The sequence below is a fragment of the Homalodisca vitripennis genome, chromosome 5 (assembly GCF_021130785.1).
Source record: "Homalodisca vitripennis isolate AUS2020 chromosome 5, UT_GWSS_2.1, whole genome shotgun sequence".
NCBI classification, from domain to species: domain Eukaryota; kingdom Metazoa; phylum Arthropoda; class Insecta; order Hemiptera; family Cicadellidae; genus Homalodisca; species Homalodisca vitripennis.
In genome coordinates, this window is record NC_060211.1 from 23,754,745 (window position 1) to 23,774,482 (window position 19,738).

At 32.6% G+C, this 19,738-nt stretch overlaps 1 protein-coding gene and 1 long non-coding RNA gene across 2 annotated transcripts; one reads left to right on the plus strand and one right to left on the minus strand.

The window, feature by feature from the left end:
* The first annotated feature begins 1,941 nt into the window (after positions 1–1,941).
* On the plus strand, positions 1,942–17,967 carry LOC124361852 (fatty-acid amide hydrolase 2-A-like). Its single transcript, XM_046815884.1, has 10 exons — positions 1,942–2,202; positions 2,962–3,181; positions 5,615–5,832; positions 6,758–6,869; positions 7,958–8,115; positions 8,247–8,390; positions 9,324–9,431; positions 11,816–11,983; positions 15,077–15,259; positions 17,020–17,967. Exons 1-10 carry the CDS (start codon positions 1,957–1,959, stop codon positions 17,107–17,109), a joined length of 1,647 nt encoding a protein of 548 aa, XP_046671840.1. The 5' UTR covers positions 1,942–1,956; the 3' UTR covers positions 17,110–17,967.
* Positions 6,669–10,421, minus strand: LOC124361853. Its single transcript, XR_006922399.1, has 2 exons — positions 10,126–10,421; positions 6,669–6,866 (listed from the first exon to the last, which is right to left on the minus strand). It is a non-coding gene; the product is annotated as an uncharacterized LOC124361853 (long non-coding RNA).
* Positions 17,968–19,738: the final 1,771 nt, after the last annotated feature.

Consider the following 19,738-nt stretch of genomic DNA (forward strand, 5'->3'; position numbering starts at 1 on the left):
CGTTATTTTACAGTACTTCTGAACTACAAAAAGAAACCAAAGATCAGGTCAGAGTGGATAAAGTTTATACGTAGTAAAACCACTCTAGCTCCAATTGGTGGTTGCTTATACAGGGATAATAAAAATATTCTGCAACAAATACGGTTTATGTGAAGTGCATTTAACTAAAATAAAATTTAATCTTAACATTAAAAAAATGTTGAACAAAACAATTTAAATCACAAATCAAGACCAAACCTAAATCTTCCCGGATCAAAAAGTATAGAAAGTTGGCCACAAACTAACTAATAAAGCTACAATAACGGAAGTTACATTGCAATTTAGCTTGCTTTTTTTCTGCGGTTAGAAATACAAAACTGATTACTAACAAACAAAATTACCAGTTTTTATACGGATAGCAACGAAAAATTTCGGTTTTGGCATTTTTAACCAAATTGCCATTTAAACATTCATAACTCGGAAAACTGCTCGTTTTAACGCGCAAATCGCCAGACTGCCCAAGGGCGGTGTTGCTTTATAGTGACAACGAATGACAAAAAACTAACATAGTATAGAACTGCTCAGAGCATCTTCTTTACCGAGAGTACAAGTTAACGCAAACCGCAAGTACTTGGTTCGGGTTACTGTTAAAGGAACTTTTCCGACAGGTATTTTACAACACGTCACTGCTCGTTTTGCAGTAACAGTAACACTGGAACATGTACCTGTACCATTTTAAAAGTACCATGTAACTTATGATACTAAATCAGTACAAGTACATTTTATACTCGGTTAGTGAAAAATACAGTGTACAGGGAGAAGCGATAAGAAATACGAGTATATATAACTAACCTCACTTTCGTAGTTGCTGTGTGATGGTAAGATTCAAACATTTAGCGCTTTGAACAAAATTAAACTATTATGTGTGCAGTGCCGTGTAATAGTTGTAAAAAGTTCCAACTGTACTAGCGAGTAGCGACTATCGTTATATCACCCCCGTCAGAACAATGTTACGCTTAAACGCTTTTTGCCTTTATTTTTTTAAACCTAAAATTATGGATTATGTCTCATTTTTAAGATATTTATTAATACATTTCTTTTTTTAACTGTTCATGTTTCGATTAATAATTTAGTAAACATTCTGAATTATTTTGTACTTTCGTCGTTTGAATATTTAATTTAATATGTATAAACTGTACAAGAAAATCTATAAGTATTTGTATTTGTATTGATTGTGTCTTTATATGAGACATCTCCAATTACTTACTCTATGGTCACGAATAAGGACATAAAATCTTAACATTGTTCTTATGGAGCACAACTCAAGGTCGTTCCACTATAACCAGTTTAACACCGTTCTTCTTATGGAGTACAACTCAAGGTCGTTCCACTACAGCCGGTTTAACATTCTTCTTATGGAGTACAACTCAAGGTCGTTCCACTACAGCCGGTTTAACACCGTTCTTATGGAGTACAACTCAAGGTCGTTCCACTACAGCCGGTTTAACAATTATCTTATGGAGTACAGCTCAAGGTCGTTCCACTGCAGCCGGTTTAACACTGTTCTTATGGATACAACTCAAGGTCGTTCCACTACAGCCGGTTTAACACCGTTCTTATGGAGTACAACTCAAGGTCGTTCCACTGCAGTCAGTTTAACATTCTTCTTATGGAGTCAACTCAAGGTCGTTCCACTACAGCCGGTTTAACACCGTTCTTATGGAGTACAACTCAAGGTCGTTCCACTACAGACGGTTTAACATCGTGCTTATGGAGTACAGCTCAAGGTCGTTCCACTACAGCCAGTTTGATTTAGGACTCCCTATCTAGGAATCATGTTTTGTTGGTAAAATGAGTCGCAAGGCTGGACGTGCCTCAGGTTGAGAGCTACCCATATTTTTAATCAGTCAAAACAACTTAGAGATCAGTAACGTTATAGCAAACACCAATCAGTATAGATACTTGAGATATATTGAGATGGAGATCGCGCTATACCTCCACAGAAACTTACCCTTGCCTCCTATCAACAACCCTGTTTTTTTGCAGATTGAGATGGAGATCCTAGTGCGGTTTGTGGGGGCCCTGGAGATATTGCTGTGTTGGCTCACAGCACCCATATACTTCCTGCTTCACCTCCGCAGAAACCGACCTGTGCCTCCTATCAGCAACCCTATCTTGTTGGAGAGTGCTACTGAACTGGCGAGGAAAATAAGGACAGAGGAGGTAACAATTAAAGGATAGTATAATGTCTTATACAATATGAAACGAATCTTAGTAACTTGTATTACTAATTTAAGGGGTAAATCTATCCTCCACTTGTGGCACCAAAACTACTAGCTCTTGTCAGAGCATATGTTTAAGGGATGGAGAGAAGGGGGAGAGAGGGAGGGAGAGGGGGAAGGGAGAGGGGAGAGATTCCGGACAGGTGAAGTTAGGGATTGGGGTCCATCTTGTCGAAACCCATGTTACATCCACCACAAAAAGGGATAACAAGCATTATCTCAGTCATCTCACCTTGGAAGAATGGAATGCTAGCTCTCTCTTCTTCCAGTCAAAAAGGCAGTACTCCATCATATTTAGGCTTGCAAAGACCTTCATCACTAAAGGGGGCCCACCTACCTTATAACAGTCACTGTCCCAATAAACTAGATATATCGATTAACCCCAAATATTTGCGGATAGCGATGCTCCTGGACATCAATTGGGTTGCCCTAATGTAATTGACACTTCAGTTTTTGCAGTGCAAAATTCCTTTGGGATTTTATTTTTTTCTTGAATTTATTAGAAGTAGCTTCAACGAGACACAATGTTTATAGTCCCACAAAGATATCGTTTTCAACGAATTTACAACTTTATGTGTTGTCAATAAACATGTTTAGTTCAGTGTGTTCACTAGAATAGAGAATACTTCTGATTCCTCTAATACACACTTCAAACCTTAGAGAAAAGAAGAAACATAAAACAAATTGTTCTGTGTTCCAGTACTCGAGTGAGCAAGTAGTGCGGGCCTTCATACTGAGATGTCGTGAGGTGAACCCCATCCTGAATGCAGTCGTCGAGGACCGTTACGTGAAAGCACTCAGCGAAGCACACACTGTGGACCAGATGATTTATAACAAAGAAAAAACTGTGGAAGAAATGGAAAGGGACACGCCGTTCCTGGGTGTTCCATTTACAGTAAAAGAAAGCATTGGAGTAAAAGGTATGTTAATGTTGTGTCCGCTTAGCTGTTTAAAAATACCACATGTACAATATTACTTCAAGTAGATAAAGTAGTTTTAGGGTGTGATTAAATTTAGTTTGAGGCTGATTTTATGATGAGTGTCTAATTTTATGACTAATAATTTACTTCACAATCATATTTATTTATAGTCTACCATTAAAATTGTTTTTATTCAGTATCAATAGAGCCAACAGCGTTATATTTCAAGTATATTAGTTGTAATTTTCCATACATGGTCTAGTGACTTTTAGCAGTTTTTTCTGTGTAAATTTTTAACTGCACAAGAAAAAGCCTACCTTATGATTATAACAGTTTCTAAAATACGTTGATTACCATGTGCCAAATTTGTAACCTTTTCCAGAAAGTGAATACAACTCACTACATCAACACATTATTAATGGAAAACTTGCTCTTTATATAGCAATTTTCTATGATCTATGACGATGTCAAATTTACCACGGAAACTGTTGTTTAAATGGGCAGCCAGCGACGTAACCGAAAATGAAATATATGACTAGATGATTAAGTGTGGAGAGAAAGTTAGTAGTTGCCTGGAGATGTATGATTAATGGCACCAAGAAAAAGTCACTCTTAACTAATAACAAGGTTATACCTCATTCATACACACTTATCATATTCGTCATCTATTTATATAGAAGGGCACGTAACACTAACCATACACATTAAGGACATACTGTGTAACTAATATAATCATAATAGTAGTGACTAGTGTTTACTAACTAAGGATGACACTTAAATCAGTTAGTTATTCATTATGTAAACAATGAATGTATTAAATATTTGACAAAATAAACTTATATAGGAAACTTAGAGGAAGTATTACTTTGAAGTAATAGTGACAGCTTCCAATCAAACAACAGTTATTTCTAAGCTTATGATTAAACGATTTTGCATTGTTATAAACTAATACTTTCTTGTGAATTAAAGGAAATAATCTTTTGAAATGGCCACTGAAAGTGGCTAAAATTTAATGAAGGTTTCTCACACCTTAGCTTGCTTATTGAAAACAATATTCCAAATTTGTTGTAAACTTTTCCGAAAATTTCATTTAGCTTTCTGACTGAATATTTTCAGTCTAATTCTGTTTGGATCCAGCTTGCTTGCTTCTGAGAAGCTGCTAATTAAGAATTGGTCAGACAAGCAAGCTTGGAAAGTCTCTAATGTAAATGTGGTATGTGAAAGAGTAACAAACCTTTGTCTATCAATTCATTATGTATTACTTAATTGTCAACACTATTAAACTAAAAATCAAATTTATACATTGACTTGTATAAATTAAAAGTCATGTTCCTAATTAATATACTTGTATTACACTTACCAATATAGGATATTTCAATATATTCAGACATTTCAGTAAAAAATATACTCTCACTAAACATATCCATTTTATTTATGTTATTCAAATATCATTTTATTCAATGAATCTTGTATAGCTTTTCATTGTAATATTGTAATATAACAATTATTACTCGATTAATTTTAACTTGTATCATTAAAAATTTGTCAACAATGCCTTAATTTGAATTATTGTTAAAGGCGACCTGTCTTTTTTTAGAAAAGCTAAATAGTTTATAAAGTGGTTAACTGTGACCAGCTGATATCCATAAATCATCTCCAGTGGCTAAATTAACTAAATACTAGTACTGAAATTTGTTTTGAGGTTAAAAATTGCTGTACTGACAAAATATACTGACAGCGGTATGGGATGGCGCATTATCGTGATGCAGAATCCAACTATCAGCAATGTTGGCACGAACACAAGAACTCTTTTACAAAGTCTTTTTAAAATTTCTTTTTAGTAACATTGGTTAACTGTTTGTCCAGGAGGCACCCACTCTTTATGAACAATTCTCTTGGAATCAAAAAAGCACACATGTATGCATTTCACTTTTGACTTTGTCATGCAAGCTTTTTTTGATCCGAGTGATCCCTTTGAGCACCAATGCCAACTTTAGCGTTTTGTCTCTGGATCGTACTGAAAAAACCAACTTTCAACACCATTGGTAACACAGCTCAACAATTCTGGATTGATTTCTGTTTTGCTCTAACAGATCAGCAGTCACATACTTTTCTGTGTTTCTCGCGAAATTATCAATCCTTATTACCTGTAAGGATTGATAATGAAAAATGTAAACTCCATTAGGTGGAAAGACAATTCAAAGTAGAGGGCTATCGAAAGGCCTCACAAAAATAAAAGTATTAAATATTGGTTTTATGTGTTTAAATGTAATAAGTTAAAGTTTTCATGTGTTGCGTTAAGTCCCATTAATTGCACTACTAGGTCTGAAAGTAGAGGTGTGCTGTAAACAGCTGTTGCAGTATGACCCCTGTGTCGTATACTTTCTTCAGTTAGGTATGACGTTGCCTGACACCATCTGTTCCCTGTTGTAGGCATGAGCCAGAGCGTGGGTTGTTTGCCCAGACTAGGGGTGAAGGCTTCTTGTGATGGAGACTCAGTTGCTAACATGCGACGTGCCGGAGCCATCCCCATTGCGGTCACCAACACTCCTGAGTTGTGTCTCTGTTGGGAATCCACCAACCTCATCACTGGACGCACCAACAACCCCTACGATCTCAACCGCACCCCTGGTGGTTCCTCTGGAGGAGAGGTATATTCCAAATATTGTTTCAATAACATTATTCTTTAATATTTTTTCATCCTTAACATATCTCCGCATAATTGCTGTCATGAGGTTGACATTAATAGTGAGTGCCCCTTAGGAAAGTAATCCTGCTAGGGAATACTTAAATTATGATCATACCTCAATATTTTTACAAGCAGAATTGAAGAGATGAGTGCATGTGGAGGTTATATAACAAAATGCAAACAATCCAAGTGTCAGTAGGAATGAATTTGCTAGATGTGCTGTGTGTTAGATTGTTTTTTGACACTGATTCCTGCCCTCTAGAGGCTTTATTTGCTGAGAAACTGGGGTCATGAAGGAGGTACGTGTTCACAAAACGTGAAGTTTTTGAGCATGAACAAGATAAATAACATCATCAAGCACATACATTCAGTTTACACCTTTGTAAGCTAAAATATTCCATTAGCTACACTCCAAGTTTCAAAGACATTTCAAAAATTCAATATAAAGATTCAGAATTTTAAAATTTAAAACTATTTGATGTCGATAAAAGGAAATAAATTAAGAAGTCAGTACATTTTTTTTACACAGTAAAGTACTTGTACAGTCAAACATTACTATAGGAATATGTCTGGACTAAACTATGTGTGCAATATTTACTTCACAGAATAAAATTAATGAAAATAGTGCATATGATTCTTTCTTAAAACTAAACTGAGATTTATATAAAACACTATACTATTGTAATACTTTTCTAATTGCTACTTTACTAATTTTTAGTATGTCATTGAATAATAACGTTGGTAAGATTATATCAGCTAGCAATTATTTCACAATCGTTTCAAGGAAAACACCTAAAGCAATGAAAAAGTAGTACTAAATTTTATTCTGAAGCAGTTTGATATTTTCTTAAATTTTACAAAACTGATCATGTCATTACTTGATTCAGGCAGCCCTCGTATCTTCTGGAGCCTCTGTTCTCGGAGTGGCTTCGGATATTGCAGGATCCATCCGGTTGCCAGCTGCGTTTACTGGTGTGTTCGGACACAAACCTACTCCTGGTAAGGGAACATTCACATCACAATCTTTAGATAACAGTGTGTTGAAACTGTCTTACTGAATATAACTTTAGTCACATTAATTAGTGTTTACTGGTGTGTTTGGACACAAACCTACTCCTGGTAAGGGAACATTCACATCACAATCTTTAGATAACAGTGTGTTGAAACTGTCTTACTGAATATAACTTTAGTCACATTAATTAGTGTTTACTGGTGTGTTTGGACACAAACCTACTCCTGGTAAGGGAACATTCACATCACAATCTTTAGATAACAGTGTGTTGAAACTGTCTTACTGAATATAACTTTAGTCACATTAATTAGTGTTTACTGGTGTGTTCGGACACAAACCTACTCCTGGTAAGGGAACATTCACATCACAATCTTTAGATAACAGTGTGTTGAAACTGTCTTACTGAATATAACTTTAGTCACATTAATTAGTGTTTACTGGTGTGTTTGGACACAAACCTACTCCTGGTAAGGGAACATTCACATCACAATCTTTAGATAACAGTGTGTTGAAACTGTCTTACTGAATATAACTTTAGTCACATTAATTAGTGTTTACTGGTGTGTTTGGACACAAACCTACTCCTGGTAAGGGAACATTCACATCACAATCTTTAGATAACAGTGTGTTGAAACTGTCTTACTGAATATAACTTTAGTCACATTAATTAGTGTTTACTGGTGTGTTTGGACACAAACCTACTCCTGGTAAGGGAACATTCACATCACAATCTTTAGATAACAGTGTGTTGAAACTGTCTTACTGAATATAACTTTAGTCACATTAATTAGTGTTTACTGGTGTGTTTGGACACAAACCTACTCCTGGTAAGGGAACATTCACATCACAATCTTTAGATAACAGTGTGTTGAAACTGTCTTACTGAATATAACTTTAGTCACATTAATTAGTGTTTACTGGTGTGTTCGGACACAAACCTACTCCTGGTAAGGGAACATTCACATCACAATCTATAGATAACAGTGCATTGAAAAGTTATTACTGAATATAATTTTAGTCACATTAATTAAGAATTTATACATCATCTGAACAACAGTTTTCTTTTTCTTTTCAGGATATATCTCCCTAAATGGCCACTACCCTACTTCGAATGATGAAAATTTCAGCAAGTTCTTGGTAGTTGGTCCAATGGTTAGATATGTACAGGACTTGAAACCTCTGTTCAAAATCATGGCAGGGGAAAAGGCTGCTATTCTCAATTTAGATGAGGAAGTGAGTATGATTTCATATGGTGCAGTATTTTATACAGTTATATTGCCTATGAATGACTATGCATATTTCTAAAGTACATTTTATACATCACAAGCAAAAAAGTCCTAAATTAATATTTGTAATTGTTCTAGATAAACATGAAAAAACTTAGAGTTATGTATATGACAGACTTGGGGGAGTCCATGGTCATGATACCTACTGATGAGGAGATCAGAGCGGCAGTGAAAAATTCAGCAGATCATTTAAAAACAAAATTTGGCTGCCAAACAGAAATGGTATGTTATATAAATGTATATCAGTGATATGATATGGCATCCTAATCTAATAATAGTATCATCTAGTCCTAATAATATTATAAACTCATCCTACTGTGGTAGTAATATTACGAATCCAAGTGACTTTGTTTGTTTGTTTTGCTTTCACACGTAAACTATTCAACTGATTGTACTGAAATTTTACATGGGCTAAGAATGTCCTGGGATTAAAAAATCCCAGGCCTGTTCATATTTCGAAAATCCTGTTTCACATCTTATATAACAACTTGTCATAAAAATATCACATTTGAAAATAAAGTTGCAGTTAGTTGCTTTGTAATACCTTCAAAATAAACATTTTGAAAACTTCTGTATTCTATCAATTGTGCAGTGGGACTTACCACCATTATCACCATTGCTGTATCTCTGCGTAGTTTTTAGTACATATTAATGAATTTGAAATATATCTGTACTGAAGTAAAATTATCCTGAATATATAAATTAAATTATCTTTAGAAAGTGCTTTGAGTTAGTACTTAAAAATATAAATGTACATCTAGCACTCATAGAAAAGTGCTTTAACATTCTTAAAGTAAATTTTTAGTATCTCTACAAAAAATAGTCAAACTTAACTGGGGACCATTATCCTTAAAAGTTTGCTATATAAAATAGATAGAGCTTATTCAATAAAACATACAAGCAAATAAAAATCAATGAGGCATGATTTAAATAAACCAGTCATAAAAATTAGTACTGTACAAAATGCTGAATTATTTCAATAATAATAATCATTTGCTGAAAAAGTCATTGAAAATTTAGGGGGAGGTCCAGACCCCTTGGATCCCCTCACTGGCTATGTCCTTGTCTCATAGTCTAGTTTTTTGCTTGCTGTATATGATTTTGCTGATGATGAAATAAATATAGATTAATAATGTTTTTTTTTTCATTTTGCAGCCCTATATTGAGGAGTTAAGTGACACAGTCGAGATCAGCTCTTCAGTGTTCTTTTCGATGGATGGAATTCCAGATCTGATGGAAATTTCCAGTTCCGATGATCCTAAGGTACTGTTCGTACTTTTTAAGTACTAAGAGTTAAAAATATTTGATTATTCGCCATCTAAAGATGAATGTTTAAATTATTTTCAATCAAAAACAAATAAAAGACATAACATTAAAAGTAATTCCCATAGCAGTTTTCTTTGGTTTCATTGGTTTTTTAAATTGAAATGATAAGACATTATTTAGGTTTTGTCTAATATCCATAAAAATATTGTAATATAAATCGATAGAGGAATTTCATCTAGAAGAAATAAATAACTTTTAGCTGTACTAGATTTGATAGAGGTCAAGATGGGAGCACATCAAAAGGATTAAAATCATCAAATGAGAATTTTTTTTCAGACCATATTTTTTTAGTTTTACACACTTAAAATTATCTGATATTTAATTCAATTTTAAATCAGGCAACCCTATACATATTGATTATTTGGCTCAAAATGGCAACTTTAAGTCTCTCTATTTAGTTTTCTGACCATGATATAAGTATTATTTATTCCAACGATAGACGGTTTAAGTATGTTAAGCTAAGAAAAATATGATCTGAGAAAAATCATTTAATATTTTTAACCCTTTTGGTACTGTCCCGTTTTTACTTTCCCAAAACTAATGCGGCTGACGTTCAAGTTTCTTAGGAGAAATTCCTCTATTGCTTACAAGAAAAACCAGGTTTTCTCATACAATACAAATTGCAAATTACCTCTTGGATCCTACACTGCCAGTGAAGTATAAGTTGTTGTAGAAGGAATGCTTAGTTTAATAAATGTTCTTAAAACTTAACATTTATCTCCATCACTCTACCCTCCACTTCCAGAATTTTCATCCATGCTATCAGTTACATCAAATAGATGTATGTATTGCTAGCTGAAAAAAAGAAAAAACTCTAATGTCAATTCTGGTTTCTAAACAACTTCACCATTACATCGGAAACTGCTTTGAATGAAGTGACAAAAAGATCATCAACAGTAATTTAAAATTAAAAAGAACCAACAGTGTCGTAAACGCAATACTTATTTCTGTTACAAGAGGTTATCCCAAACCTTGTAATTTGGCTTTTGTACAATTTCCATGGAAACTAACTATAGTAATACTATTTTGCTGGATCAATACTTTACTAGGATTGTTTCCCTACTTGGGTATAATAAATGATTATTAATTAGCATTAATATACTACATAAAGAATACTTTACCTGTTTTACAATTAAAATTAGAATTAATGTTATCTAGAGCATGATATAACATACAGTAATAATGTAATACGCTTAAAAAATGTATTGAATATGCGCATTATAGTAACAGAACCATACATGTGATAGCAAGTTTTGCTATACTCTATGATAAATATTGTCCCTGTGTTTGATTACTTTCTAACATTACAATCAATTGTGTGTATAAGGATCCAATCAAAGAACCGAGAGCAAATTCTCAATGTACAAGCACACAACTTAGCTTCTCATAGATAGATAGTAGAATTTTCTCCAAAAGTTTATTGGCAGCCATTCTAGTTTGGGTGGAGATTGAAATAAGAGGGTATTGGAAGTGTTAATAAAATCAAATGATAAATTTTCTCAATCTAGCTTGACACACAAAAAGCTGTCATGCATGTAAATAAGTGATAAATCAGTATCAGCCAACTACATGAATACAGATGATTTGGCTGAAAATGTTGACTTTCAGTATCTTAATCTCATTGGCTAACCAATGATGCATAAACCAATAAGTATCATGAATCCAACTAAATTTAACTCACTGTTTTAGTAACATACTATTTCTATGTCTTAGATGTTTCACAATAATTTTATAACCTAATCTTTGTAAACATAATTTTATTAATATTGTTTTTTTAATGACACCATAAATGTACAAATTTTAGTTGGTTTTGGATAAAGATGTTCATCTATTGACTAGGCAGGAATACACAAGAGGGACATTCTAAAAAAGAACGTGTTTTTGAAAAGATGTATAAAGGGAATTCAATTTTTAATACATTTTATTTTGCTTCATATCACCTCATTTTTAATTCTTTTATAAAAGGACTAAACTAAATACCAAACGCAAATTAAAAAAAAACTTTTTCAATTAATTTATTCAGTATTATAATATTTTTTCTCAACAATCAATTAATTAGTCTTGTAGAAACTATGCGTTATATATTGCAATTGTATACAAGGTAAAACCTTTATCAAAATAAAAATCTAAATATGCCACAAAATTTCAATTTTAAATATATCAAAGGTAGTTTATGTTATTATCTCCAGTTACGTTAAACTTATTTCATTTTGTATTAAACAATATGTTTTGTGCTCTCCATAAATTCAAAGTATAAACCGAGTACTTTAACTTGAAATTAATATTTATTGTGTTGAATGTATGGTTGGTTTTGTTTACAGATGAAGAAGAATATATTCATCGAGATGATTAAAGGAATATTTGGACTCTCAGAGTTTTCACTGGCTGGTCTGATCTTTACAGCTATCTACAAATGTAATGGGTTTATGCTTAAAAGCAGACAGCAGAAGTATATACAAATGCACAAAGTACTGAAGAAAAAACTTACTGTAAGTTTAATTAACCTTTTAGTATGAAAATGAATGTTTTTATGTTATGTAAATTGCATATAACTATAGAGTAATCTATTATAAATAAATGAGTAATAACGTAACATGTATATGTTGCAGCTGGGATTTTCAAAAGTATTAATATTACATCCATTTAATGCCCTAATGTAATTTCGGAGAGACAATGGCCTCACAGTCTAGGAGTCAGACTTTGGATTTGAGTTAGATATAGCACAGTTTCAAATTCTTAGCACTTGTTTGTCAGAGACTCCTTCCTATTCTGTTGGGAAGATCCTCGCACAGAGTGACCTGGAGGACGAGTAGAATAAGGCTTAAAAGGGAATCAGCTTCATACATAAATGTCAAACTATTATTAGTGCCTAGCATACATTATGGTCTATATTGTCAAGAAAACTTTAGATTACATTATATTTATATGAAAGTTGATTAAAACTAAATCAAAACTTTGTTTTGTGCCAAATAAATGTATTTTTTTACAAATAATTAGAATGGAATTTATATTTCAATGCACGTTACTGAGAAATTGCAAAATTTAAGATTTATTGCTATATAGAAGTTAATATGTTTAAGTACTGAGAGAGCTGGTATCCAAAAGATCTAAATTATCTGTTTATAGTTGGGAAAAGCAAAATTTCAAAATTTCTGACTTTACTACTTTTTATTAGTATACTGCCTGTCTTGTTCTGTACCAATTTCTTTGTTCCTGAAGATCTTCACAAAGGCCACAGACCCATAAGGAGGGTCAGAATAAGTTTAAAGAGCACAAGGACAATAGATTGTTTTGTTGTAACACATTATCAAGAAAACGTGTGGTACTAAGTGATATCCTATTCACAATATTGTCAGACTGCTACCATATCAAGTTATTTCTGATACCGTTCATAATGAATAACCAAGATTGAATTTTATGTATTTATTAACCAAAAAACAACACAATTAGAATCCTTGTACAGTAATTAAAGAAATAGAAAATAGAATTTAGTAATCACTTGCTTTACTTTTATTTTTAAAGAAATCTTATGAATGTGATAATGTACTTTAAAAATTAATTAAATGATAAAAAAATCGTTCTTTTTTAAATTTTTAAAACATGTTCCGACAATTTTTATAACAATTTGTCATAAATATGTTCTAGAACAAGGAGACCCACAATGTATTTATTAGTCACATAGAGTGTTTGATGATGATACAAAGAGCAGGAAAATGGTATAGAATACAAATGATTATGCGTACAACTAGTAATTAAAACTACAGATTAGATTAGCATTGTTATCTTTTGCGCAATTATCTAAAAACAGGGGAGGGAAGGAAGAGTAGAAATAGACAAAGGTAACTTGGTCTAGTATAAATATGGCTTTCTGATGGAAGGAAAGTCTGATTATGGGGTGTATAGACCATCTCCAAAAACAGTTCATAGCATAAGTTTGGAAGTTTTTGGAACTTGATAGTTTTCTTGGCTAAAATCTACTATGTCTCAGCCTGTGGCAATACAAAAGTTGCTCTTGGTCCTTAACTCATCAGACCTTTTCTTCAAGGCTGGTATGGAGATGCTTTAAGACTAGCTAATCAACAATTTAGTACATCTTAGTTGAGTTCCTGATCATACTGGATATGATAGCAATGAACATGCTGATGAAATGGCAAGAAATTACTCAAAAAACCATTTTCTTGGGCCTGAACCTGTCTGTGGCATATGCGAGCCAATTACTTAGCAAACCATTGGAAAACGGTTTAGCGATAAACACAACCATCATTGGCAGAATTTCTCTGGACAGACATCTGGAAAGAGAGGCAACAACAATAAACACTTTACATATTAGCCGATGAAGCTGAAAAGAGGTTTTCTGAATAGTAATTATTTCTCTCATTAATGGACATGGTTATTTCAGAAAACATTTCCACATTAGGAATTGTCATTGAAGACCCTAATTGTACATTATGCAATCAGTCTAAGAAGACAGCCTAACACGTCATCTTGGATTGCGAGAAGCTGGAGGTTAGGAGATGATTCTGTTTGACATTTCTCAGCTGGGTGATGAATTTGATGTCAGAATCACATAGAAATACTTAGATCTTGTTGAAGGTACATGAGTACACGTGCTCTATGAACAGCACCTGAGGTTCGCAATATGCTTGAGTGCTAATGTCTAGGAGTTATTATGCTCCCTTTTAACCTAATCTATGCCTATACAGGGGCAAAAGCATAGAGACTCAACACAACCACTATGCGCATGTAAGTATCGATTGCCTGACTAATAGCTATGCACAGAACTCTGCAAAATCCATGATACCACCACTGTTCAAGTTCAGATTACAACTCAGAGCCAGAATTAGTGGTAGATCACAGTCCAACCGTCGCTATGTGTCAAGATGCTCTTGGCCAATGAGAATGCTTAAACGGATCAGATATTTGCCTTTCAACTCAAAGGAAATTGTCTCACAATGAAAAACTTATATCATAGCTTTGTGTCTCTGTTAAGTGCAGTTGTGTTGATCGGTGAGCCTGTTTCACAGTGAAATGGTTAGTGATTAGTCTAATCACTCTGTGCCAACACACATTGGCCCTATTCTTTAGTTTTTTAATGTGTAACTTGTTCTGTTGTCAACTATGACTTTGGTGGGTTCATCACATATATTGATTATTTTTCAATTTTCAGGAAACGCTTTACCTTTTCCTTTAGATTTTTTCACACCTGAAGAAGAGAATAGATCCAAATAATCTAAATGTAGTGTTATATTTTTGTAACACGCAACAATGGCAGTGTCCAAACATCTGTTATCCTTTTAAACTCAAGCAGTATCACAGGATTTAGTGTGAATAGGAACTAGTTCTTAGTCTAATCTATTGACTTATAATGGTTCAGCAAGGTGAACCTATTCAGTTACAGCCATGAAAATGAACCACAATCTGCTTTATGTACAAAGTTATGTTTTCTATTATTAAACTCAGAACCAACCAAGCAAGGTCTAGGAATTAACGAGAGATAAATATTTATCATTCAGATATCACATTTCTAATAGTTCAGTTTTATTCTGTGGCAAAGTTGAGAATTAATCATTAAATGCGTACAGGATATGCTTGGCGACGATGGTGTATTTATTCTACCCACACACCCCATACCAGCTTACTACCATGGGCAGTTCACTATGAAGACAGCTGGAGTAGGTTTTACCATGATCTTCAACACTCTGGAGATGCCTGCCACTCATGTACCCATGGGGTTGAACAAAGATGGCCTACCCATCGGAGTTCAGGTAAATAGCTTTATAAAATCCAAAATTCAAACAAGCTTTGAATCTCAGTTGAGCATAATTGTATGTTGTAACATAAATGATGCAGCACATAAAATTTGTACTTTTAACTTATGAAACATTATACAATTGTTTGTCTGTACTTATATGGAAATACATAATAGAAGTCTATCATGATTATTTAATTAGAACATTGGAGATTATTAATATGACACAAGGTGAGCATAAACTTTTCATTTCAGCAATTTATAAACATAAATAAATAAATATTAAAAAAAAAAACAGATCAAAACAAAGGAATGAAATTAAAATCCTTGTTATATATTCCCTTTTAAAATTCTATAAAAAACAAAAAGTAATAATTTTAACCCTATGAGTACCAGGCTTTAAAAAAATATATTCTAAGAAGCTGGGTGTATTTTTGAGAGGTGTTATCCAAAAATACTTAGTCTTTATAGTAATTCATAAACAACAATTAAAAAATCTAACAACTTTGTCATTTAATGTCCAATTTTTGAAATTTGTGTTTTGCTGTGAGCTAAGTTTAGGTTTTTATATACTCAAAACCTTAAAATACAAGAAAAAGAAACAAAATAAATCTTAATTTTATGTTCCTTAAAGATTTTTAGAGTTAACACTTAGAGGAGTATTTATAAAAAAATTCACATCTAATAATCTAAGCCATTTTGAAACACATTTTTTTGTCAACATATCTACCAATTTTTCCAGGTTATTGATTGTAGTCACTGCTTCTGATCAATCAGCTGTGTTTCTGCGGTATATAAATAGGTTTAACCAAAGAACTGGTTTGGCATTTTTTGGGTTCAGTTATCGTTCCACAACCAGCATACATTATATAACCTTTGTAACATGAGTGGTTTTGGGCTCTGAGAGTCATGTTTGGTGAGGTTATGCAGAAATGTTCTCTAAGTGCTGCCATGGAGAGGCGATCGCAAAAGATTTATTTTTGTATACGAAAATCTACCTAAAACTAAACACAACTTGTAAAGAGTAATCAAATTACGCTTAAACTTTTGAATGTTCCATGAAATATACATTGTAAAAAGTAATCGTTTCTTTGCCCTTATGGAACGGACTGTTTTTCTATCCAGTAAAAGTACAGAATTTTGCTAATCATTTTCATTTTAGGTTTTGTGTAGGGAACTTACCGTGTGAAAGCTAGTTCAGAAATTGGTGTTTTGCAGAAATATTAATGAATCACACGGTAAGTTCCCTACAAAAAACCTAAAATGAAGATGACTAACAAAGCTCTGTACTTTTACTGGATAGAAAACAACATTTTTTTGTCACAGGTGATTGCAAATACATAATGGAAGTTTGTCATAACTATTTAATTACAATAGATATTTTTAAATGCTTAGACACAAAAGTAAGCATAAACTTTTCATTCCAGCAATTAAAAAATAGATTAATTATATTTTTTTTAAACGTATCAAAACTTAAGAATGGAACCAAAATCCTTGTTATATATTTCCTTTTTAAAATTCTATCAAAAACAAAAAGCAATAATTTTAACCCTGTGAGTACTTGACTTTTAGAAATTCAGAATATCCATCGTAAAAAATAATCAGATATTTCTTTGCCCTTATACAGTAATCATTAATACTTTTGCAAAACACCATTTTCGGAACTAGCCTCACGGTAAGTTCCCTACACAAAACCTAAAATGAAAATTTCTAGTAAAGTTCTGTAATTTTACTGGATAGAAAACGTGAAGAAACAACATTTCTCTTTTGTCACAGGTGGTTGCAGGTCCACATCAAGACAGACTTTGTTTAGCTGTGGCGCAAGAGCTTGGGCAGAAGTTCGGAGGCTGGGTTCCTGCACCTTAAGAAACTTACAACCTGGAAGCTTGACTGTGATATACTATAGAAGCTCAATCAACCATACTGTAGACCCTACTACAGTACTAGATATAAGCACATAACACTTTACACCGAGAAATACTGGCATAACAAAGAGAAAGTTGTGTTAAATGTCTTTAGAGATAGGGATAAATAATTTTGGTATTTATTATTAAATACATGTGAATGTAGTTTAGTGGTAAAGGACTATACAAAATAGTGTTTTTTAATTTTATTAGATAGTATTAATATAGAATAGAAATTTGTAATTTTGTATGTTTTTTATTACCATAACACTGATAAAATAAAACAAAAAATACACTTGAAATTCTAATGTACTGATGTCTGTCCCTGTACTGACAGAAGACAGAAATAGTAATAGCCTAATCTGGGCAATATTATAGATTTTTGAAAATACTATTAAATATTGTTTTCTAAATGTTATATTTATTTGAAACTTTATACTTTTATCTTTCAAATGATATACAACACTTAATTCTTCAAACATATTGCCTAAATGTAACAAAATGTTCAAAACTTGCCATTTTTCCAGGAACAAAATGTTCCTCTACATGTATAAACATGTTTTATTCCTATATAACCCAACAAAATTTCATTTTTATATATTTTTACATTATTATTTAACTATGGAAATATTTACATAAATTTACAACATTAAATCATGAAAAGTTTGTGTTGTTGATCAAATGTTTTTTTTGTAATAAACAAACTATAGGGGGTGCAATTTCGTTTAACTCTTAGGCTGCAATCACTACTTAAGTGGAAAAAAATGTTAATTGCTTTATTAGTAAAACCCAGAAAATAAATTATTGATTTACTACCTAATAAATTGATTTATTATCCTGTTTACGTTGCTTCAAACATATTTTTATGGTTATCACTAGCAGTTACTCGCAGAATCACACGCCATTTTCAAAATTAAAGGCCATAGCTTTTATACAGTAAAAGTATTTATCATGTAATATTATGGAGCCCAACAATTTTTTTTAAACATAAGTAGATATTATATTTCAGTATCCATTGTTAAGATATTTAAAACATAAATCAAATTTGACTGGTTCTATTTTATGTTTTGTTGTAAAATAAATTCCCTCCCCATGGAGGCGTTATATAATTATGGACTGCCCCTTTAGGAGCAAACTAAAGATAGTTAAAATATCATAATTATGTTACAAACTGACAAACTAAATAGAAATAGAAAACCTCTGGCTAATTAGTAGTTTATATTTTTTTATAGTAGTTTTTTATATATATCTTTTTAATAACTCAATAAATACAATGCGTAGCCATAGGTTATTTTGGACATGTACATTACTTTTGATGCTGTATTTACAAATTTAAAAATCGAATCATAAATGCTGCTTATTATTTAACTTTAGGTCTAACTTTTCTTTATAAAACTATTAACACCTTCTTCCCCTTACCTGATGTCCCCCAGAACTTCATCCATTGAGCTGTCACTATCACTCTCCGAGTCCGATTCATCATCACATATCCATAACCAACAGTTGAGTTGAGCATGGTGTTTCTAATTGCACACCAAAATATTTCAACCTAACCATACAATACAAATAAACCTCTTGACACAATGGCTAAATTTGATTGATGTCTGCATCACGCAAACACAATTGAACTCTAGTGATTGAAGGTGAGAGTTCACAGAGGAATACAAGGAGGTAGTAAAGTGTAGCAAGAAATGGCAAAACTACATGAATGGTGATTGCTAGTACTGTTGAGTAGTATCACAATGAATAAGTGAATAAAAGGGACAATGCATTAAAACTAAATAATAGCACTTCCATTGTCGACAACGTAATTTGACTTCGTGCATGGAATTCTAAAGACTGCTGACAATGTCTTTTAACGGCACTGACTATTACAGTAATAAAAATGCACTTAAACATATTTGGACTTCGGCATTGATATTCATTCCCTATTTCCATATTTTTTTTTCTTTCTCTATGGATTATGATCTATGAAATGCTGTTGGCAGTCATCTGGAACATCAGAAAAAAGTGGTTTGTTTACAAACTCGTCGCATTGGCCGTTTGTTGTCGTTCTGCTAATTCATCGTCTGCACTGTTACTGTTTTGCTTGCTATTACTTTAGTTTACGATTGTTTTGTAGTAAATACAATGTATCGTGACAGTATTAAAGACAATCAACTGATGATTTTTTTCCAAGATGAAATATAATAATCCTGATTTTACTACCAATGGACTCCTTGGAGGTGCAAGTAAAATTTTCACATTGGTTTTTTTTTTACTCAAATAACAAATATAAGCAAAATAGTAATAAAAACTTTTATTATGATCTTTGATAACTACAAACAATCAGGCAAGGCTGCAAGAAGAGATACATCCTATCAGTGTAGCGAGTGCAAAATTGCCATGTGCAAAGAACCATGTTTCAAGACTTTCTATAATAAAAAACTGTTAACATAAGTGGATTTCAATTGTAATAACTAAAGTGACAGATGACAATGCTGCATACAGTAAATAATAATGAGAAATATATTTATATTATAGACTAGCACATGGTGATTTTTTTCACCTTTTTATTTTTTTACAAAAACATTTTTTTTAGTTTTAAAACA